Source organism: Pogoniulus pusillus, chromosome 13 (assembly GCF_015220805.1).
Source record: "Pogoniulus pusillus isolate bPogPus1 chromosome 13, bPogPus1.pri, whole genome shotgun sequence".
Lineage (NCBI taxonomy): Eukaryota > Metazoa > Chordata > Aves > Piciformes > Lybiidae > Pogoniulus > Pogoniulus pusillus.
In genome coordinates, this window is record NC_087276.1 from 17,469,282 (window position 1) to 17,492,627 (window position 23,346).

Sequence of the window (23,346 nt, forward strand, 5' to 3'; positions counted from 1 at the left end):
GTCACTGCAGCATCTCCTTCTGCTGAACTGCCACAATAAACTTCTTTGTGAAGCTGTGCCCAGGAGGTAGGAATGAAGGGATGCTTTGCCTTGGAGGGCTGAAGCTTCAGGGTGACTTCTCTCTGGCTGTGTGACCACAGGCTCTGCTGAAGAGAAGACGAATCCCAGATGATTTGTGGGACTGGAACAGCTGCAAGAAGAGGAAAGGCTGAGAGCCCTGGAGCTGCTTAGCTTGGGGAAGGCTGAGAGAGGACCTTATCAATGCCTAGGAATATCTGAGGGATGGGGGACAAGGGGGCAGGGTCTTTTCAGTGGTGTCCAGGGACAGGACAAGGAGCAATGGGCACAAACATGAATCCAGGAGGTTCCATCAGAAGAGGAGGAGAAACTCTGGAACAAGCTGCCCAGAGAGGTTGTGAAGTGTCTTTGTGTGGATAGCTTCCAAGGCCAGCTGGGCACTGTGCTCCTGAGCAAGCTGCTGTGAGTGCCCTGCTGTGGCAGGGGGTTGGGCTGGATGGGAGACAATGAACACTGGGGTTTCGGGGGAGTTCTCATGTATCCTGTATCTGTGTTAGGTGTTAAGGATTCACATATGCAGTACCTTTTCCTGCACATTTATTTTTAAATTCAACCTTTCCACATTCATCTCCAGTTCAGAGAAAGTGTTGTTATTTTACTGCCCTTTTTCCTTAGAAAAAGAGTAAAGTAGAATAATCTCAGCCTGTTGTGCTCTCACACAAAAATGATGACAATCTCTATTAGGTATTAAGGATTCATGTATTCCCTACCTTTTCCTGCACATCTTTAAATACAACTTTTCTGTATGCCTCTCCAGTTCAGCAAGAGCCTTTTTACTGACCTTTTTCTTTAAAAGAGTTATGTAAAATAATTTAAGTCTGTTGTGCTCTTAAACAAAAAACTACGACACCACCTAACTGACACCTGATGATTTGAAGGATGTGCTAAGCACAGACTCCCTAGAGCCTGCACAAGGATCAGAGGACAAGCAGCTAGACATGTAGTCAATTTTTACATTGTGGTTCTGCTTCATTTTCATAAAAGCAAAAAAAAACCCACAAAAAACCTGCCTGGGACTATACCAAATCCATGGCTGCTGATCCCAAGCTGATTTCATGGAAGAGCTGCTACACCACAGCAAAAGTCCCACCTGAAGCTTTGAGGCTGCCTTTTCACTCTTCCTGCAGAAATTCCTTCTGTTTACTGGGCTGAACATACAAGGCCAAAGGGTTCAGTTCTTGGAATCCCTAGGAACAAACCAAAATATCCAGCAGAGTCAAGCAAACCAGGCTGTAGCTACCACCAAGAATGAAAAGGATCCAGCCAATGTCTTACAGGGTTTATAAAGAAGCACAGCACCAAAGTCCTGCTGCAGCTGTCTTACTACAAAAATCAGTTCCTCTCCCTCCAGCAACAAAATGACTTAGCAATGCCCCTCTCTCTCCAAAACTGACCATACCCATGCAAGAATGAAGCAACAGGTTTGGCCCCTGCCACAACCTGTGCTCTCCTGCTCACCAACCCACAGACTCTAGCACTCCAGGTTGCACAGCCTGACTCTGCCAGCTGCTGGGGCTGGAACCTTTCTAAGGGTTTTCACTTCCACACAGCTCTTACTAAAATAGAACTCCATAGAGAACCACACAGATGGATCTGGGGACAACTACTCTGTACCAGCTCACAGCTTGAATGTCTGTGCAAGGCACTATGGTTCAGCTACCACTTTGTGCTGCCCAGTGCTGTACCTTTTGCTGACAGGAAGAGACTTGGTCAGCCAGGCCCATCCCACAGCTCACTTTGTTAATGGCATAAGTAATCTTCAGTGCCTTGAGCAGAGAAGGCAAAAACATTTATTGCTCTGTGCTGGTCCTCTCTGAGAGGCCTCAACCACTACTTTAAGTGAGACACCAAGACTGAAGCTGATTCACTTGCTCTCTTTCATTGTCTGCATCAATCAGGGGCCTCTTTAATTCTAAGCAGGAGAACCTGCTGGAATCCACAGTGCCTAATCAAGGCACCAAGCCACCTCTTAACCACCTCTCTCCATTCCACCTCCATCTGGCCTTACACTGACAACACCTGCAGCTCCTCCACCTCTCTTTTACTTAGACAAGATGTGCTTCAGCTTCAGTGCTGCAATTGCAACAAGCCAACCAACTTCAACAATGGCAATCAAAGCCTTCTCAGCCACTCTCAGAAGACAAGAGGAAAGCACTTTGTTCTAGGACACCAGAACATTTCTGCTCTATCAACAAACTCCACTCTAACCAGCACACAGAGCCAGATGCCATTGGGCACAGCAGTCTTGCTCTTCACAATCCCACCTGCTCTGAGCTGAAGAGTTGCCCACTACAAGGACCCTGCTGCTCCTTTCCCCACCTGCCCTCCCAGCAGCATGTTTCCCTCCTGACCTGGGAAGGAACATTCTCCTTGCAGATGGCAGCATGTCCCCTGTTGCTCAGCACCTGGTGGATGTAGACATCCTCCTTGGTGGATGTGTCACACAGGAAGAGGTGCAGAACACCCTTCACATATTCATCGACGAGGCCCACGAGGATATTGGAGCCACACAACTCCTTGAACTGCAAAGCTGCTGCACTGGACCATGTGCCCTGAAGGGAAAAAAAACACCAATGCAAAGGTTCTAGAAACACACCAAGAGCCACCACCTGGCACCTGCCCTCCTGAGCTTGTCAAAAAGGCAACAAAGCTAGGTCTAGCACAACACAAAACCAGACAGCAGCAGGGTGCCCAGTAACAGGGCCAGAGACAGGCTGAGGCACTCACCACAGCAGCAGCCCTGCTAGAAACACAGCAGGACCTGAAAGAATCCCAACATTTGCCTTAGCAGAAGGTGATGCCAACCTCTGCTTGACAACTCTCAGCCCTGTGCCAGCAAACAACCCTACACACCAGCACCTACCTGTGTGGGCTGTACCCCTGCCAGGGAGCACGGGATGGCCTGAGCTGGCAGCTTCAAGTAGCACCACCTGCAATACAAACCAAAGCCATCAGCAGCACAGCCAAACACAGCAGAACCACCTGCAAGAGCAGAACATCCTCTGCTCCTGGGCTTTAAGGTCAGCTCAGAATAAAGGAGCAGGGCCTGGATTGTGCAGTTAGGACTAAAACCCAAGAGCAGCCTTGGGAAACTCCACAGCTGGAGCACAGGCCCAGCAGCAACAGCAACTACTGCCTTTGGCCCTCCCCTGTCATCTTCCTCCCACAGCCCCTTATGATCACAAAGTTATGGGCAGGACCCAGTGACTTCTGAGCAAAAAATGCCAATGGCCTGGCACTGACAGAGGCAAAGGAGGGGAGGAAGCAGCTGTGGAAAAGGCACTGAACTGCAGAGGAGAATGAGCACCTCTGACACTGCAGGAAGTGTCTCACTTGGGCTAATATCCATCCAGGAGTTATGTTTACACCACCCACAGAAATTCAGCAAGATTGATGAGCTTGCCCCCAAGTGACAGCAAGTGGTAAGAGAAGAGTGAGAATCGAGGCAGAAACAGGAAAGGACTTAGCCCAAAATCACTGTCAGGGTATCATGGACAGGGCTAAGCATCAGCATGGCAGCAAGGAAAGGCCTGCAAGAGACCATCGTGGGAGAGAACCCCAGACCTTTGCCAGGAAATCCAAATGCTGGGATGTCTTTCTCAAGAAAGCCTCAGCTCCATCTCTCACAAGGTGCTGGAATGAGCCCAGGGAACCATTTCATAGAATAGTTTGGGCTGGGACCTTAAAGATCCTGTAGGTCCATGTGGAGAACAAGAAGGTGAGTGGGAGTAGCCAGTAGGGATTCAAGGGGAAGCTGTGTTTAACCAGCTGACAACCTTCCACAACACCACTGGCCTGGCAAGGGGAGAGCTGTGAGGACCTTTACCTTGGCTTCTGACACTATGTCCTGTCAGATACTCAAGAAGCTAAGGAATTTTGGGCTGGAGGTGCAGACACTGAGGTAGATAAAGAACTGGTTGAAGGGCCAGGCCCAGAGAGCGGTGTTGAGTGTAGCTGAAGGACAGGAACTAATGATGCACCCCAAGGGTCAATATGAGGTCCATCAGTGTTCAAAATCCATGTTAGTGGTCTGGATGATGGGCAAGAGTCCACTCCCAGCAAGTCTGATGATGTAGAAGTGAGAGAAGTGCCCTAGACACCACAGGGTCATGCTGCCATTCAGGGGGACCTCCACATCACAGACATGGGCTGACAGCAGCCTCACTGCAGAGACTGGCCCTGGGGAAGACATCAGCATGCACCAGTGCACGCTGGAGAGCAGCTGGCTGGAAAGCAGCAGCACCACCACAAGGGTGATAAAGCACTGCAGCAGGATACCCAGAGAGGCTGTGAAGTATCTATCCTTGGAGACATTCAAACACCATCTTGACATGGTCCTGGGCAGCCTGCTCTAGGCAGCCCTGCTTGAGCAGGGAGGCTGCACAGGTTGACCTCTGGAGGTCTCTTCCATCCTCACCCACTCTGCAATTCTGTTACCCACATGTAATTAATTTACTTACTTCAGCAATCTCAGGTCAGACTTCTGGACAGTTTTGAGGTTTCCATAATCTGTGCAGAACACCTCTACCTCTTGGTGGTTGATGACACGGTGGATGATGGCACGGTACCACCAGCCCAGGACCATCACACAGCAAAGCTGGCCAGGATGCACTGAAGACTCAGGCAGGACATATCGATCAGAAACAGTTTTATGGGAGTAAAGGAGTCTGCAGAGGACCAGAACAAGGAGCTGGGCTGGAGAGGATGCAGGAGATTAATAAACAGAAATCCAGAGGGCTTCAGAGGAATCCTGATTTCTCTGAGTCCCCAGGCCATGGATTTTCAGGAGCTGCTTTAATAGATCCTTTGCATTTTTGTTCTGCCACACTCCAACAGCAAGGTCACTAATGGACACTGAGCAGAGGCTAATTGCTGCCATGCTGCCCATTCATTGTTATCACCACCTGGACATGCCAAATGCTCTTATGAAGCCTGGCTCACATGGGCAACGTCTGCAGAGTGCCAGCACACTTGAGTGTCCCATGGACACCAAGCAGTGGCTCTGGCACACAATGAACAGCCCCTGCAGTGCTGTCCAGGTGGAATAGAATCCCCAGAGCATGATACAACCGACATGAAGTCACTGCTGGGGCTTCACTTTCAAACAGAGATGTCAAAGGTCTATCACCTCTTGGTTTTTGGCAAGTGCTGTAAAGCGAAGGCTTAACAGAGCACAGCAGCAGCACAGACAGTAGAGAGGTGCAAAGGAATGCCCAAGTTCATTCTCAGGACCTTTGCAGGCATTGTTAGGTCATCAGTGTCTGGCACACAGCCAAATTCACCAGCCATTGTTATTGAGACACCTTCTCCTTGCTGATTAAAGCAGCAAGGGACCTGGTGAGTTTGTGTTCTAGGACCAGCACCAGGGTATGGGGCCAGCAGTGACCATGAGCCACAGCTGTGCTCTGTGTCCTCAGCTCAAACACACATCCCCAGCAGTGGTGCTGCCCCAGAACAGCACCTTCTCACCTCATCTCATGCATCATCTCCTGCAGTTTACCAGACGTGTCCCTGGTGCACAGCTGGATGTAGAACTGGCTTGGAGAGATGATGAGTGACACAAAGACTGCCACCAAACACCCCCTCTCCAGTGGTGGTAACTTGCAAAGGCTTCTGTCCTGAACAGCATCTGGGGGCATATCTGCAGTCAATATCAACTTGCCTGGGAAGGACTGCTCCAAATCTTGAGGCTACAAAGGGATAAGAGAAAGCTGTCACTCAGATGTCTCACTATGCCCTGAACACATGGGGCTGTGGCTTTTCCAGTAGGGTAAGGAAGTGGCTCTGCTCTCCTGAGGGTCTGGGAATTACTGAACAGCAGAGAATTCCAACACACTTTGCAAACTTGGATTAACACTTTCCCACATTCTCACACTCTCCATTCCTTCCTTCTTCCTTTCAGCTAGAGAGAGGTGCGAGAAAAACACCTTGCTTATTCCCAAAAGGAATAAAGAGAGGAATGTATTTAATGGCTATTACTAGAAAACCAACCCCCCCACCAAAAAACAACTCCAAACCAAACACAACCTACATGGCTGTTGGATTTTACCAAGAAGATGACGTCTTATGTTCCCTGACCATGAGTGTGTCAGTGACTGAACCAGCAGAATTCTACCTGCAAATGATTCAAGTGACAGGAGCCATAAATATGCATCCCCCTTTTACAAAGCTATTTCCAAAGAGAAAACCAAACAGAACCTGAACTACTTTCCTCACTCTGCACAAATCTGTGTGTGAGCTGCTCACAGCATCACAGAACGTAACTGGTTGGCAAAGCTTTCCAAGCTCATCCAGTCCAACCCTTGACTCAGCACTGCAGCATCAACACCAAACCATGTCCGTAAGCACCAGGTCCAGATGCTGCTTGAACACCTTCAGCGACAGTGACTCCAGCACTGCCCTGGGCAGCCTGTTCCAACGTTTGAGAACCCTTCCACTGCAGAAACATTTCCTACATCCAGTTTGAACTGCTCCTGGAACCATTGCCTCTGGTTCTGCCACTTGCCACCAAGGCTGCCCCCTCCTCACTCCAACCTCCCTTCATGGAGATGCAGAGAGCAATGAGGTCTCCCCTGCTACCACAACTTACAACCTTGCGTCCTGCTTTAACTGCTGAAAGCACTAACTCACTTGAACCAATGAGGATGAGAACCTTTACCAGCTATCAAGCTACTTCCCCTGCCTCGAGAGTTTTCTCTTGCACTAGCAGACAGCACTGCTCCAAGGATCAGAAGTCAAAATGATTTCAGCTTTCCAGATGGTCAAAATTACCACACTGCACATCAGGCAATGTCTGGGGAAGTTGTCTTCCAGCATCCCCTCATTGCTTCTATGGCTGAACCCAGCTGCAGACAATGGAGGCTGCAACACTGACTTCCAGAACTACGCTTTAAAGCAACAGGCAAGAGCCTCTGCAGCCTGAGCAAGGGCTAAGGCTCTGTAGTTGAGCTGGACATTTTGACTAAAATACTGAAAAAGAAGGCCCAAAAAGATTAGAGAGGGCAGAAATTCCCCTGTTTGGCTCTGCAGTGCAGTCTCTGCACTGCTCCACTCCACTCCTCTGTACAACACACCACTGAACACACAGCATTTGCCAAGTCCAACCTAACAGCAGAGTGGGGACTGCAGACATCAAGGGCTCTGAAGACCACTCCTTCCCAGCTCCCCAGTCACAGAGCTGCTCAACACTTCAGTCCTGCTGTCTGCAGCAGGGTGAATTCCACACCGCACTGTCAGTCTCAGAACAAAGTCACTGAACTCCAGTTACAAGTCAGTAGCCACAAGGTATCAGCGCTGCTGTCAGAAAGGAAGCTCCTGATGAACTGCCACATAGATCTCAAGACCAGAAAGAAACAAGACAGGCACCAAGTCTGCATGGCACAGAAAGCTACAGACCAAGGCAGCATGAGTTTAGTCACCTCCAGGCTCATCAAAAACAGGTAAAAAAACGTCTGGCAGCAGTAGTGCACCAACAACACAAACTCAAAAAAGCAGCAAACAGAGGTTTAATCCCTGGGCGGTAAAAAGCTGCAGATTGCTTGTCTGGCCACTTACTTGTTGGAGGCCATCACCCACTGCCTCTGTTTCCACTGGCTCTGACTTGACTTCTGCTGTCAGGTGGAAGCTCTCTGCCTCAGAATAGAGTTCCAAAGGTGTCATCCTAGCTGCAGGTGCTGCTGCAAAACCAAAGAGTATTTGGCTGTTACTCTCTGTTGGACCCACACAGCACTACACATCAAGCAGAAAGAGAAGACCTCTGAAAATGTAAGCCTGCAAACACTGCTGCTGCTCTCCTCTCTGACAGCACTCACAGTCATGAGAACTCCTTGCAGAGGCTCCTACACCACATTAACAAATCAAACTACACTTGCCTCTGTGAGCATGCTCAGGCTTACACCAATTGCTAGCATGATGGAAATTCATTTGCTCAGTAAAGGTCAGAAATTTGGCAGGAACTCTCTGAAATTTTCTGCCTTCTCTCAGAGCTGTTAAGGGAATGCTGAGCTCATCCTGAATCTGTCCTCTGTTCTTTCCAGGAATTTAGAGCTGTGCTTTTCAGACTGGTGCTAAATCTTCACTCTCAAAGAGAGCATCAGAGAGGCGTTAGGCGCTTGTGGAGCACAAGTTCAGGAGATCCTTCTGCTTTCTTCTGCTACTGGTTAGAGGGGTCAGAAACCTCAGCCTTGCACACACACTTAGACCCTCCTCTGAAGAGGATGCACACCCCTGCCTTCACCTCACACCAAATGCCAGTAGCAACCTGTAGAAAACTTCCTGTTCTGGCCTCTGCTACTTAGACAACTCCCTTGGGACAACTGCTTCTGCAGCATCCCACACACCTGCTATGCCAAAATCCAGAACTGGGACTCCAACAGCAACTGGAAACGCAGCAGCACCCACTGGAAACAGCTGCCTGGCCATAGTGTCTGCTCCACTGAGGAACTCTGCAGGTCCTTCAGCTCAGCCTTCACTGTTGTGATGACAGTTTCCACGTCACTTGAAGCCAACCTGATGCAATTCCACCTTGTCCCCCAGTGCTCTTTTCCTAGGCCTCAAACCAACACAGGGAAAGTACCAGGACACTAAGAGGTCTCCTTGGCGGGCTGGGCCCCAACTTGCCCAAGCCCTGCACTACTCCCCCTGTCACTTGGGAGTTAGTCACCTCCTGACAGACAAGTACCACTGCACTGGCCTGTGACAGCCTTCTACCTTTGTGCCTGAGTCATGGCTGACAGGGCAGCAATATCAAACCTCAAGAGCCAGAAAGTTCTGGGTCTGTGTAACCGGCAGAAAGCATCACAACACTTCAGCATCTGAGGCAGAACGGAAAATGCCTGACAAAAGTCAATTACATGAGCCTCTATGAACAGTGACCCTAAAGCCAGACCCTTGGAGCTCTCCTGGATCACAGCACGTTTCTCAGGCACAAACTGCACCAAGGACCAGAACCAAGTCAGACTTCTCCAGGCTCAGTTCTCATCCACTAAGAATGCCAAAACTTTGCAAGTGTTTGCTCTGAACTCAACTAATTTAACTCCTTGCCACCCTCTCTGTCTACACCTCTCTGTGTTTGGACAGACACCTTTGCGGTCACCTTGTGAGTGTCTGTGTACTGCACTGGATCCAAACAGCTATGGGTCTGCCTGCTCTGTATCTCACCGTGTACAGAGATCCACCAAGGCTCCCTTGTAGCAAGTGAAGTGTGAATATTATCACTATCAAATCTGTCCTGAAGTTGCTGGTTTGACTACAGCATACTCTACTGAATCACTTTGGTAATTTTAAATTGGGTAATGATTAGATGCTGTTAACAATCAACCTCTCGATCCAGCTCTCACTATCAACACATCTTAAATTGCTGCTAAATTGGAGCTGTTTCAGTATTCTCACCTGCAACAGCCGTTGTTGGCTGCCTGCAAGCCCTGCCCAGCTGGGGAGTGAGAGATGGAGAAGCAACACGTGCCCTTGCAGCCCAACTCTTCCGGGATCTGGAACTTTTCTGCTTGGCAACCAATTCAGCAATCCCCTTGGTGCTCTCATCTGCAATGGCTGCAATAGGAAAAAATAAACCATTAACTACCAACACAGTGAGCCATTCATAGCTCTGCACCAGAAAATCTCCTCTCCTTTCCTTTCCTCTTCCCTCCGTTTCAGAAGCAGGTTTCCCTCCAAAGCAATCACACCAAATCATGGCTGATTTACAGCAGGGCAACTGCTCTGCCTCTACCTTTCCATACTGGAGTGAACCACTTCTAAGAGCCAACAACCAAGCCTCATCCCTAGAAACCCAGATCCGGGCAGGGAGGCAGGTCCAATTCTGATGAAAAGCTCAACATGAGTTGTCAGTACACACATGCAGCCCAGACTGCAACCGTGTGCTGGGCTGCAGCAAGAGCAGTGTGGGCAGCTGGGCAAGGAAGGGGATTCTCCCCCTTTACTCTGCTCTCCTGAGACCCCACCTGGAGTACTGTTCTGGAGCCCCCAGCACAAGCAGGACATGGAACTGCTGGAGCCAGTTCAGAGGAGGCCATGAAGATGCTCAGAGGGCTGCAGCAGCTCTGCTATGAGGACAGGCTGAGAGAGTTGGGGGTCTTAGCCTGGAGAAGAGAAAGCTTTGAGGAGACCTTCGAGTGGCCTTCCAGTATCTGAAGGGGGCTACAGGAAGGCTGGGGAGGGACTGTTGACAAGGTCTTGTAATGACAGGATGAGTAATGGGTTTAGACTGGCAGAGGGGAGATCTAAACTGGATGTTAGGCAATAGTTCTTGCATAGTGAGGGTGGGGAGACACCAGCATATGTTGCCAAGGGAGGTTGTGGTGCTCCCTCCCTGGAGGTGTTCAAGGCTAGGCTGGATGAGGCCTTGAGCAACCTGTTCTAGTGGGAGGTGTTCCTGCCTGTGGCAGGGAGTTGGAACCTGATGAGCTTTGAGGTCACTTCCAACCTGAACCATTCTATGGTTCTATGATACAGGATCACAGCAGGAACCTCAGCTGCTGCCAGTTTGGTTGGGAAAACACCAAAGGGCTCACTGCTCCCCTCAGAAAGCAGCACAGTGGCCCTGCCACTGCAGGGCACCTGCTGCCCAGGCAAGGCCCTCCTGCAGGGCAGCCTGGGGTTCTCCCTGCTTTCAACAACTGTTCTGCTCTCACTGAAGCACTTTAAAGAAGCACCACTGCAGTTCTCCAGTCAGCTCCCTGTACCTACCACTTGTTTCCATAATTGTCAAAGAAAAGGAAAATGAAAAGGGTTCTTTGATGCATATTCAACTACCCATGGGGTGAGTGAGGGGAAGAGTTACAGCTTCTTCTGAGAGGCCCCATCCCTGGATCCTTTGCTTTGACTCCTGCTTGTAATCTGCAGTGACAGGAAATGCAATGCTGTGCAGCTCTGCTGCACCCATAAGGAACATTACTGCAGTTTCTATGCTAAATGCAGAATGCAAGAAGTACAAAACTAACTAAAATTTCTTTGTTCTTCAGGGGGAATGAGAGGGAAAGCATTAAAGGCAGCCCAAAATGCAGGAAAAACAACCACCAAAGACAAAATACTAAACAGAACTACATGAGAAAAAGAACAAGCATACACCTAAAGCTTTGAAATCCTGCACATCATCCTTTGGGAGCATTACTTAATACCAGTACATGGTTCCAAACAACTCTTCCACTCACAAGGGGAAAAACTCTCACCTTTGAGGATAAAAGTGCCTTTATAAGGACAGACTCTGACAACCTCAGGCATATCTGCCACCAGCTCCAAGGTGGATCGGAAGCCCAGGTCACGGAGAGGGAGAGGTTTGCCAATCATGGCTAAGTACTCATGCTCCAGCCTTGCTGGGCTTAAGCCCCCTTTGGCAGCTATCAGCAACGACCTCAAGTCCTTCTTCAGCATCTCCATAAGCTGTGCCTGCTTTGACATCTCTGCACTAAATGGGGAATGAAAGCAGGCAAGAAACAACTCATCCCACTGCTGCTCCAATACAGGCAAATGACTTTTACCCCTTAGCAACTGAAACCTGGAGGGGCAGAGGGCAGCAAGCCCACCAGCCCCTCTATATTCCTGATGCACCCCTGGAGCTGTCACCCCTCAGCACTCCCCCACCCTCAACTTTCGCAGGTCCTTTTGGCTGTGACATTTAAATTCCCCTCCCGTTTAGGCACAGTGGTTTCAGAGCTGCTGTAGCACACTCTCTGCAACCCCAGAGCAGCTGGCAGCCAGCTGGGTTCAGAGTTTTAGGTGACCCAAAGCAGCTTAGGGCCTTCCCCTCCCCTCAGAACTCCGGGCTTAGCCTTGCACTGAGAAACTGCTTCCCAAACAAAACCCTGGCCCCAAAACTCCCTTCAAGCCCCCACTCTCACCTGTACCACCAAACACCACCTCAGGACCTTCAAAAACCCACTAAAAGCCCCCTTAGGGCCTGAAGATTTCCTCACAGGGCTTCTACTTCCCCCTGAGAACCCCCAAAACCCCTCCTTGAGATCTCCCCAAACCCCCCTCCAGTACCTCCCACCCCCCCCGGGGATAACCACACCACTCCTCAGAACGCCAAAAACCAGCCCCCAAGTCTCAAAAGTATCAGAACACCCCCAAAACGACCTCCAAGAATTCCCAAACTGCCCCGAAACACCCTGGAAACCACCCCCCTCCCTCCCGCTCCCCCCCGAAGAAACGCTGCTGAAACCTCCCAAAAACCCAATCCCACCCCACGGAAAGCTCTCAAAAACCTAACAGCACTCCCCTAAAACCCACCAAACTACCCCCAGAACTGAAACAACTCCCAAACCCCCTCAGTCACCCCTCAAACACTGCATCCACAACGCAAAGAGATCAGGGCGGCAGAGCGGCAGGGCGGCAGCGCAGTGTCGGTGCCACACGCAGCTCCCCGCAGCGTGGCGCCGGGAGCAGCCCAGAAGCTTCTCTCACCTGAGGCACCCTATTGGCCGAGGGCTTTGTCTGTCATCTGAGGGCCCCGCCTCTCGGGCCCCTAGGCCAATGAGCTGCGCCGCTGCCGTCACGCCTCAGAGAGTATAAAAGGGTTGGGCCGGAGCTCACCTCACGGTGGTGCTGCTGCGGCGCGCTGCGGGCCGCGCTCGGCCAGGCCGGGGGCATCGTCGGCAGCGCGGGAAGGGGCACCCCGGACAGAGACCGAGACACTGCTGAGCAGCATCCTGGGGACAGAGCCAGCAGGGTGAGTAAAAAAAGCTATCACTTCAAGTGGGAGACTCCTGCAGTGTCAGAGGTGCTTTTTCATAACTGCTTCCTCCCCTCCTTTGGCTCTGTCGGTGCCAGGCCATGGCCCCTGGTAAATCCATGCTGACTGCTCTTGATAACCTTCTTTTCTTCAAATGGCTTGAGGTGCCCTCCAGAAGGAGCTGCTCCATCCTTTTTTCAGGGATGGAGGTGAGGCTGGCTGACTAGAGGTGCCCTGGAACTTGCCCTTTTTGAAGGCCGGAATGACATTGACTTCTTCTGGGTTGTTTAGCCTGGAGAAGAGGAGGCTCAGGGCAGAGCTCATTGCTGTCTACAACTACCTGAAGGGAGGCTGTAGCCAGGTGGGGCTGGTCTCCTCTGCCAGGCAACCAGCAACAGAACAAGGGGACACAGTCTCAAGTTGTGCTGGGGAAAGTATAGGCTGGATGTTAGGAGGAAGTTGTTGGCAGAGAGAGTGATTGGCATTGGAATGGGCTGCCCAGGGAGGTGGTGGAGTCACTGTCCCTGGAGATGTTCAAGCAAAGCCTGGCTGAGGCACTTAGTGCCATGGTCTAGTTGACTGGCTAGGGCTGGGTGCTAGGTTGGACTGGATGATCTTGGAGGTCTCTTCCAACCTGGTTGATTCTATGATTAACTAAACAGAGAGGAGCTCTATGATTAACATCTGTCAATGTCCTGGTAATGGCATGACGTACAAAAAGGTGACAGCATGAGAGTCTTCTCCCAGTTGTATCACATGAGAATTTCTCTGCAGCTTTGTTTGTCTGTGAGGGAGTTTGGGGTTTTGTATTATATCTAGTTTGTTTCTAATTGTAAATACCTGTAAATATGTTGTGTATATGTACTGGTAAATTTGGCTGTGCAATAAATACAGCTACATCTTCTCAGCAGTCAGATGAGTGTGAGCGGACAGCTTAAGGTTTAGGGTTAGGTTTGGGGTTGGGGGTAGCGTGAGGATTAGGGGTTGGGGTTAGGGTAAGGGTTAAGGTTGTAGGGGTTGGGGTGAGGGGTTGGGGTGAGGGGTTGTCACATCCATTAGGGTCAGGGTTTGGGTTTAGGGTAGGGGTTGGGGTAAGGGGTTAGTTTTACGCTTTGGTGTTAGGGTTTAGGGGTATGGTTAGGATTGGGGTTGGGGTTAGGGTTAGTCCGTGCGGGGTTGGGGTTAGTGTTTAGGGTAGGGGTTAGGGTGTAGGGTGAGCGGTTGGGGGTAGGGGTGGGGTTAGGGGATGGGGTTGGGCTGAGGGTTAAGGGTTTAGGGGGTTAGGGTTAGTTGCATCCATTAGGTTTTTGGGGTTAGGGTGTTAGTGGGCTAGGGTTAGTGGGTTGGGGTCAGGGTGAGGGTTGGGGTGAGCGGACTGTTAGGGTTGGGGTTAGGATAAGGGGTTAGGGTTAGGGGTTAAGGTTGGGGTGAGGGTTAGGTTTAGGCGTTAGGGTTGTGGTTAGGGGTTGGGGTTAGGGTGAGTGGACAGGTTAGGATTTTGGGTTAGGGTTGGGGTTAGGGGGCAGGTTTAGGGGTTGGGGTTAGGGTAAGGGTTAGTCCGTTAGGGTTAGGGGTTGGGATTAGGAGTTGGCGTAGGGGTTCTCTCAGCACCCTTGGGTGCATCCCATCAGGGCCCATGGGCTTGTGAATGTTCTATTTGTTGATTAGTTGATCCCTAGCCTAGTTTGCACTGACCAATGGGGAGCATTCCCTGCTCCAGGCTTCCTCTCCCTGATTCAGGGTCTGGAGTACACACAGGAGTTCAGCCTTAGGTGTAAAGACTGAAGCAAAGGAGGCATTCAGCAACTCTGCCTTCTCTGCATACTCAGTTATCAAGGCTGCCTCCTCGTTCAGCAGTGGTCCCACACCTTCTTTCTGCTTCCTTTTCCTACTGATAGATTTGAAGGAGCCCTTCTTGTTCTCTTTTACTTCCTTTGCAGCTTCAGTTCCAGGAGGGTTTTGGCCTTCCTTGTTGCCTTCCTACATGCCCTGACAACTCTATAGTTCTCCCAAGTGACAAATCCCTTCTTCCATGAATTGTATGTTTCTTCCTTCCCTGAGATTTTCTTCAGGAGCTCCTTGCTCGGCCATGCAGGTCTCCTAGCACATCTACCTGATTTTTTACTCAGGGGAACGCACCTAGCTTGGGCTTGGAGAAAGTGGTCTTTAAAAATTGACTAACTTTCTTGGGTTCCTTTACCCTGTGTCTGCAAGTGTGTCTCTGAAGAGCACAAAGTTGGCTCTGCAGAAGCCCAGGTTTGTAATTCTACTTGTAGGTCTGATTCTACCCTGTAGAATACTAAACTCCACCATGTCATGATTGCTATTCCTGACTTTAATGTCCTCAACCAATCCCTCTTTATTAGTTAATACAGGGTCCAGCAGTGCACCTCTCTGTGTTGGCTCCTCCACTACCAACATCAAGAAGTTATCATTGATATGCTGCAAAAGCCTTTTGGACTGGGTTCAGTTTTGGGCCCCTCACTGCACTGAGGGGCTGGAGCAGGTCCAGGGAAGGGTCTGAAGAGCAGGGCTGGTGTGAAGCAGCTGAGGGAGCTGGTGGTGTTCATCCTGGAGATGAGGAGGCTGAGGGGAGACCTCATTGCTCTTTACAACTCCCTGAACTCCCAGGCAGGGCTGGTCTCCCAAGCAAACAACAACAGAAGATGGCCTGAGTTGTACCAAGGAAGGTTTTAGGTTAAACAGTGGGTTGGACTCTTCTGCAGGCTCTCACAGAAGATGTTCCTCCTCACAGGGATGCTCCAGGCCCCTCAGCAGCTTTGTAGTCTCCATTGAACTCTCTCCAGCAGTTCCCTGTCTCTTGAACTGGGGAACCCAAAACTAGGCACAGTGCTCCAGATGTGGCAGAGTGGCACATTTTTCTTCAGTGGGCTGCATCTACTCACAGCCTGCTAGCACTCCTTTGAGAGCAAGTTTCTTTGCAGACTTCTCTGGAGTCTCACTGTGGACAATATTATTTAAAAGAGAAAAAAACAAACACCCACAACCAAACCCCAAAGCAAAGAAAGAAAGGAAAAAAAAAACTCCAAACCATGATGATAATATTAAGCTAAATAGAGTTAAAAAAGGACAGTGTTTCCCTGGGCTGGTCCCACATCTTTACTCTTCAGCAGCCCTGCTGCAGAGTGGCTGTTGGATAGTTTTACCCTTCAAGGCCTGATGAATCACTCAGGCTTTGATTTCTTTGGTTTCTGACATCAGACAATTCCTGTGCCTTCCAGCCTGTCACTTGGGGTGTCTCATGCTGCAAGAGGGCTAAGACACAGTCTGCTATTTATGGGAGCCAGGTCTGTTGTGAAGTCAATGGAAGCAGAATTTGATCCTAATGATGCTTTTAATGTTTCCACCACAGATCTATTTTCACCTGCACTTTTCTCCACCTGATTTTTGTTTGTATACTAAACCCTACCTCAGCTGAAGGCTCTGCTGGCGGTTAGTAGCAGAACTGTGTTATTTGCTAGTCACCAAGGAGCTTTAAGTTGCCCCTGCAAGCTCTTGTTGCTCTTTGGATTCTGGGCAAACTGTTGTGTGTGGCTTGCTTTAGCAGAGGAGTTGGGCTGGATGATCCTCAGAGGTCCCTTCCAACCCCCTCCCCCATGCTTGATTGGAATTTGATGAATAACACTGAGGTTTATCCCAAGATTTGCCATTGGTCTTTGGGAGAGCAACTTGGGCTCCAAGCTAACAAACAAGAGCAAAGTGTCAGCACCCAAAGGATGTGTGGGTTATGTCAGGGGAGCAAGCACACCAGCTTGGACCAGTCTGAATACAGGTTTGCTCTCTACATGCAGGTGAGTGGGCCCTTGAGTAAGGGGGCTACATGAATGCTGGAATGCCAAGGTAAAGAAGGGCAGGAGAGGCTTTGGCTGGCACAGCACACAGAGCAGCTCTGTTTGCAGTAGAAACCTCCATAAACAGAAGCAGCTGAGAATGATCAAAGCATGGCAAAGATACTGCTGTGATTAATGGAGCAGGCACCTGAGGTCACTATTCCCTCACATAAACTGGAGCCAGGGAAGGAGGTGACGAAGCTACCAGGGAACTCCTGGGACCTCTTTATCCACTTAGAGCTGCTCTGACCTCCCGACAAAGAGGTTTTGTTCTGCTCTGGGCTACTGATTTCATTAGCTGTGTTGGTTTAAATGTAAACCCCTCAAGAATTCAAGCACAGAAGCCAGCATAATGCTTTTGACTTGGTTTGATTAGTATTCACTGTGAAATAAATGTGGGATGGGGAGCACTGAGCACAGCTGCAGGCCTGCTCAGCAGCAGCAAGTCACTGCACCATGGGAATACCCTCACTGAGCTGCAGGAGCATTGGCACAGTGTGAAGTTGGATGGGAGGGGTTGTGCACTCACACTGAAACACCTTTGTGGGCTTGACTGATGTCAGATTTGGTATTTAACTCACAGCTTCCGAATTTGAGTCAGGATCCAGCTCCCAGCAGGGACAAGCCAACTGCTTTGGTGACAAGGAGGTATCTTCCCCCATATGTGGCAGAGACTCCTGCCTGCCCTGTGGGTACCACTGCTGCTGGCTTGTGAGGCCTAGGAGGGAGGTCCTCACATCCCCTCTGTGGATCATTGCTCCTCCTGATAATACAGAATGGGAAGTAGTGGCTGACACCCCACCAGGCTGTGCTGCCGTTCAGGGAGACCTAGGTAATGGATCTGGGAGGTGACCCTTGCAATTGGGCAGGAAACCTTTATGGCAGGAGAAATGCTGGCATTGATTACATGAAATGAAGAAAATGAGTTTTAAACAGGGGGAGGTATGGTGCTGACCAGCTGAGCCCACAGATGTCTCCATGCTTTACAGAATCACAGTGTCAGGGGCTGGGAGGGACCTTGAAAACTCATCCAGTCCAACCCCCCTGCCAGAGCAGGGTCACCTAGACCAGATCACATAGGAACACATCTAGGTGGGTTTTGAGTATCTCTAGAGAGGGAGACTCCACAACCTCCCTGGGCAGCCTGTGCCAGGGTTCTGTCACCCTCACAGGGAAAAAAATCCTCCTCACATTTCCATGGAACTTCCTCTGCATTCATTTAATGAGGCATTTGTACTTCCAGGGTGAATGCAAGTGGCCCTGAGTCATCTCCCCTTCTGCTTTTATTTAATTTATCCCTGGATTTTTGGTTCTCTTTTAACACCTTACTTTCAGTTGAGTTTTTGTAGGTGTAAAAACTTCCAGCTGCTGTGCTCAGCCTGGGCTATTAAGTAGCATAAGGTAATAGTGGAGCAGTCAACTGCAATTACCATGGAGTAATAATGAAGCAGGAGGAAAGAGTGCCCTACCAAGGTGGAGTATAGTGTGTTCAGAAAAGAGTGAGTCCAGAGGAGGCCACAAAGATGCTCCAAGGGCTGGAGCAGCTCTGCTGTGAGCACAGGCTGAGGGAGCTGGGGGTGTGCAGCCTGCAGAGGAGAAGGCTCCAGTGGGACCTGAGAGCTGCCTGCCAGTGCCTGAAGTGATCCTGCAGAAAGGCTGCAGAGAGACGTTTGGTGAGGGTGTCTGGAGCCAGGCCCAGGGGAAATAGTTTGGAGCTGAGGCAGAGCAGGAAGTTGTTCAGTGTGAGGTGCTGAGAGTCTGTCCCAGGCTACACAGGGAGGCTGTGGCTGCCTCCTTGATGGGGTTGTTGGAGGCCAGACTGGATGAGTCCTTGAGCAGCTGAGTCTAGCTGAGAGATGTCCCTGGGCATGGTGTAGAGGTTGGAGCAGATGAGCTCTGAGGTCCTTTCCAACCTGAGCCATTCTAGATCTAGAGCTCACACTGCAGCCCTCACCATGCAGTTTTGCCCATGTGCTCTGTGTACCAAGCTGCTGGTGCTGTTGGCAGCTCTGCCACTTGTGTCCCTCTTCCTGAGCCTTGTTGCTGTTACTGCAAATGATAATTCCATATTAGGGTGCCCAAACCCTCTCTTTCCATCCTATGTGAACAGCCTCATCCTCAGGGAAAAGGATTTCAAGAGCTGCAGCAGAGTTTTGCTAAGCACTGTCGTGATCTCATGTTGCCAAAAGTGGTGTCCTACCTCCTCCCTCTTCCACCTCCAGCCCTTCTTGCTCTCCTCTGCTACATGCCAAGAATGCTTTGGAATCTCTTGCCAGAACCCACTAATTCTGGGTATTATTTTCCCAGGGTTATTTCAGCTTCCCTGCTAGAAAGAAATTAAAAGGCTTGGAAAAATATCAAAAAGGCAATTCCAGCAGCCAAGTCTAGACAAGAGGCATCTCTGGCCATGGCAGGGAGGTTGGGGTAGATGATCTCTGGGATGCCTTCCATCCTGAGCCACTCTGTGATTCCCAGCTGCCTCTTTCCTCCCTGGTGGACTCCTCTTGCCCCCAGACTGTAACATTTACTAAAGAAGCTGAAGAAGGCAGCAACACCAGCAGCAAAAAGCATTTTCATGGAAAGAAAGCTGTAGGGATCTTCCCAAAGAGAAACTGTTGCTGTTCTCCTGCTTTTTCCAAGCACCTCCCATGGAGATAGCACCTGGAGGTGTTCAAGAAAAGCCTGGCTGAGGCACTTAGTGCCATGGCCTAGTTGGTTGGATAGGGCTGGGGGATAGGTAGGACTTGGGTGAGCTTGGAGGTCTCTTCCAACCTGGTTGATTCTGTGATTCTATGGAAATGCAGGAGGAGCAGAGCCAGGCACCAAGCATATTGTTTCTGAAAAACAAAACTTTATTTCCTCTGGCAACACCCTGCAGATGCACGTTCAGATCTCTTCAGCCTTCAAAACATGCCTGTGCTTCCACACCAACTGCCTTCTAAGCATGCAGGACCCCACTGCAGCTTGGCAAAGAAGTTTAGATGCATTTTTACTCCTAGAGCTGTGCAAATAGCATTGAAAAGCTATTTACATTTTGCACCTCTCTCAGCTTGGTGGTGGTTGGTGCTTTAGCCTTGACAGTTTCTCTGGCTGTGGAGTGACAATTAAAGCCTTGTTCAAGAAGCTGTCACAGGCAATTACTTCAACTTCTTGGTTATAAAGTAGCTCTCTCCCTGCACTCAGGCAGATGTTGCTTCCACACTCCCCATTCTGCATCTTCAGTCCCTGGTGCTTGCTTTGGTGAATAGGAGCAGACAGAAGAGGTCTTGGTTTTTGTCAGGAGTGCACTGAAACAGAACCAGGCCTGTTCCTGAAAGCTTCAGTTAACTGCAAGGCTGCTTCTAGCATGGGTTTTTCTCTTAGGTGAGCCAGTTTTGATGGGGACAATCTTTTTAGCAGGGCCTGTTGGGACAGGACAGAGGTGATGTGTTTAATCTAAAGGAGGGAGATCCAGACTGGAGTGAAGGACAAGAAGTTTTATGCTGGGGGTGGTGGTTGTCAGTGAGGGAGCTGAGGTTGTTCAGCCTGGAGGAAAGCAGGCTGAGAGGAAACCTTCTGGCTCTCTACACCTCCCTTAAAGGAGGTTGGACACAGGTTGGACTTTGTCTTTTCTCCCAAGGAACAAGTGACAGGGTGAGAGACAACAGCCTCAGGTTGCCTCAGGGGAGATTTAATTTGGACATGAGGAACAACTTCTTCCCTCAAAGGGTTATCAAGCCCTGACCCAGGCTGCCCAGGGCAGAGAAACTTTTAATACTGAGGGTGGTGAGACCTTGGCCCAGGTTGAACACAGAGATGGTGGAAGCCTCTTCCCTGGAACAATTTCAGGTCTGGTTAGGTGGGGCTGTGAGCAACTTGATCTGCTTATAGATGTCCCTGCTGACTAGAGGGGGAGTGGATTGGATGGCTTGAACCAAAACATTCTGTGATTCTATAATCTAAGCTCAGATGAAGCAATTTGGATGCAAAAAGTTGGCTTCAAGTTCATATGCCCTGGAGGTGTTCAAGAAAAGACTGGTTGAGGCACTTGGTGCCATGGTCTAGTTGACTGAATAGGGCTGGGTGCTAGGTTGGACTGGATGATCTTGGAGGTCTCTTCCAACCTGGTTGATTCTATGATTCTAATTTCCTTCCCTACTTACAAAGAACCAGACATCAATAAACAGCCAGCTACCAGCGCACAAAGCATGCTGTGGTTTACTCCTCTCCTGATTTCCTCTAACCTGAGTCAAAACCATGATGTCTTTTGCTACAGCACCCTCTTGGCAGAGCTCCTTTGTGTATCCTGAGTGTAGGACCTCTCCTCAGAGCCATCACACAGAGCCTTTGCTGTTTCACATGTGCCAGTGGAGTCAGGTGAGGGTGCTGAAAGCAGAAGTTGGTTGAACATTGGGTAATTAGGTGGCATTCCAGGTGATGTGTTCCATATCACACAGCTAAAGCTGGGCTGTGCATCACTGCCCGGGGTCTGTGCAGGCAGCAGTCAGTGCTCAGCCATGCTGGAGGAGCAAGCCTGGTGCTGGAGGAGCAGGTGGGGTTGTCAGAGCAGCCAAGCAGCTGCCAGAGAGACACACGAAGTTGGAGGAGCTGTTGCGTTTCCCAAGCTGCCAGAGCTGCTGACCACTGCTCAGGTGGGTTCAGTTCACCATGGAAACTGTGCCCTCGGGCTGGCCTCCAAGGATCTGGGAGAAGAACTCAAATGCCAGGCGGAGGTGGATGGGGACGAAGACGTAAGCTGTGTACACCACCATAGCGAAGACAGTCATGGTGATGGTGTGGAACATGGACCTCTCCCAGGGCTCCAGCACGTAGCTGCAGGTGATCAGGAGGTACTGGAAGTACAGCCAGTAGATATAGTCCTTCACACGCTTCATATCCATCCTCAGCTTCCAGGGGTGTCGAGAAGAGGATCTGTAAGGACAGAGAGGTCTGGATTACAGCTGCCACAGAGAGACTTGGGACTCAGTTGTGATGTGCCTGACCACCATTGCTCAGGGTCTCAGCATGATGGGGTTGGAAAAGACCTCTGGAGATCACCCAGTACAACCCCCCTGCCAAAGCAGGGCACCCACAGCAGCTTGCCCAGCAGCACAATGCCCAGAGGGTTTGGAATCTCTCTGTACAAGGAGACTCCACAGCCTCTCTGGGCAGCCTGCTTCAGGCCTCCAGCACCCTCACAACAAACAAGTTTAACTTCATGTCCAGGTGAAACCTCCTGGGTTCCTGTTTGTGCCCCTTGTCCTGTCTCTGGGCACCACCAGCAGAGCTGGCTCCAGCCTTTGTGCCCTCAACTTTACATCTTTACCAACAGGAATGAGGGCAGCCCTCAGGCTCCTCCTGTCCAAGCCCCAGCTTCCTCCTAAGGAAGATCTTCCACTGCCTGCAGCATCTATGTGGCTCTTGGGTGGACTCTCTCAAACAGTTCCCTGAGGTCCTTCTTGAACTGAGGGGCCCAGAAATGGACACAATATTTCAGATGTGGCCTCACCAGGGCAGAATAGATGAGCAGGAGAACCTTTCTGGATCTAGTCACCACAGCCCTCTTATCCACCCCAGGATGCCCTTGGCCTTCTTGGGCACCAGAGCACATTGCTAGCTCATGGTCAACCTCCCATCCACCAGGAGTCCCAGGCCCTTTTCCCCTTCACCACTCTCTAGCAGCTCACTCCCCAACCTATCCTGGTCCATGGGGTGGTTCTTGTCCAAGAGAAGACTCTCCCCTTGCCCTTGTTGAATTTCATTCGATTTCTCCCTTCTCAAGGCAGTGCTGGTAGAGAGAAAAAAATACCCCAGGCTGACCTCACTGATAACAGAGCAGCCTATAGACTCATCACTATCACTTACCAACCACTGCTGCTTTGGATGGACACATGAATAAAGTATGAAGTAATTAAACCAAGGAGCAGACCTTCTGATGCACACCAAAGACCTTCTTCCACTTGCCACTCAGCTCTGTCACCCAATACTAGCAGCCACCCTGTGCCTCTTGGGTTCCTCCAGTTCATGGCTCAGGGGGATAACTCCAACCACATCCACCTCCCATGGGAGCCAGGATGTCATGGTGCAGAGGCTGTGTAGTCTCCAAAGGAATGATAAAGGTTGAGATAAGTAAAAGGCAAATTACAGCCTCTGTCCTCACCACTAACACACTCCCCCTGCCTCCCATCTGCCCAGAGCCTTCCTTGGTGAGCAGGACTGCCTTGGAAATGCAGACCTGGCTTGGGATAATGCAGTTCTAGATGCATAATTGATAAAAGGAAAACAGGAGGGAAGGGGAGGGAATAAGTCCATCTGAAGGCAACTGCAGTCAGTGAGACACCAGACCCTGCTATGACATCTCTTTTCTGAAGCTACTTCATCTGCATTCATTTAGAGCTGCTTTCAAGCATAAGCAATACCCAATGCTCCACAGCTCCTGATCTGGGGCAGCCTCACCACCAGGCCCACTGACTGGCAGCAGTAATCAGATCATCAGGCAGTAGAGAGCAGACAAACAGAAACCTATGAAGAGGAAAATCCTCTATATTAAACAGGACTTAGAGGCACAGAATGGTTTGGGTGGGAAGGGACTCCTCAAGTTCATCCAGTCCAACCACCCTGCAGTCAGCAGGGACAGCTGCACCTACAGCAGGTTGCACCCCCAAGCAACCTGATCTGCAATGGTTCCAGGGATGGGGCAGCTACCACCTCTCTGGGCAACCTGGGACAGGCTCTCATTACCCTCTAATG

The 23,346-nt window shown here is 50.3% G+C and overlaps 3 protein-coding genes across 5 annotated transcripts in view; 1 reads left to right on the plus strand and 2 right to left on the minus strand.

Annotated features, from left to right (window-relative positions):
* Positions 1 to 598: 598 nt before the first annotated feature.
* On the minus strand, positions 599 to 12,747 carry LOC135180634 (tudor domain-containing protein 5-like). 3 transcript variants are annotated; one of them, XM_064153257.1, is made up of 9 exons: positions 12,628 to 12,747; positions 11,265 to 11,500; positions 9,469 to 9,627; positions 7,633 to 7,754; positions 5,548 to 5,768; positions 4,539 to 4,745; positions 2,942 to 3,008; positions 2,430 to 2,630; positions 599 to 1,265 (listed from the first exon to the last, which is right to left on the minus strand). In XM_064153257.1, exons 2-9 carry the CDS (start codon positions 11,491 to 11,493, stop codon positions 1,191 to 1,193), a joined length of 1,281 nt encoding a protein of 426 aa, XP_064009327.1. In that variant the 5' UTR covers positions 11,494 to 11,500; positions 12,628 to 12,747; the 3' UTR covers positions 599 to 1,190. The 3 variants fall into 3 exon arrangements, with proteins under 3 accessions (XP_064009327.1, XP_064009326.1, XP_064009325.1); XM_064153256.1 differs by lacking the exon at positions 12,628 to 12,747 and adding an exon at positions 12,371 to 12,414 and having other exon boundaries at positions 7,633 to 7,751; XM_064153255.1 differs by lacking the exon at positions 12,628 to 12,747 and adding an exon at positions 12,371 to 12,414.
* OTOL1 (otolin 1) overlaps positions 12,696 to 23,346 on the plus strand; it is a 31,757-nt gene continuing 21,106 nt past the window's right edge. Inside the window, exon 1 of the mRNA XM_064153254.1 lies at positions 12,696 to 12,763. The gene's annotated coding sequence lies outside the window, so the exon portion shown is untranslated. The remainder of the gene's footprint in view (positions 12,764 to 23,346) is intronic.
* LOC135180626 (serine palmitoyltransferase small subunit B-like) lies at positions 19,449 to 21,543 on the minus strand. Its single transcript, XM_064153241.1, has one exon. The coding sequence runs from the start codon at positions 21,495 to 21,497 to the stop codon at positions 21,255 to 21,257; it is 243 nt and encodes an 80-aa protein (XP_064009311.1). The 5' UTR covers positions 21,498 to 21,543; the 3' UTR covers positions 19,449 to 21,254.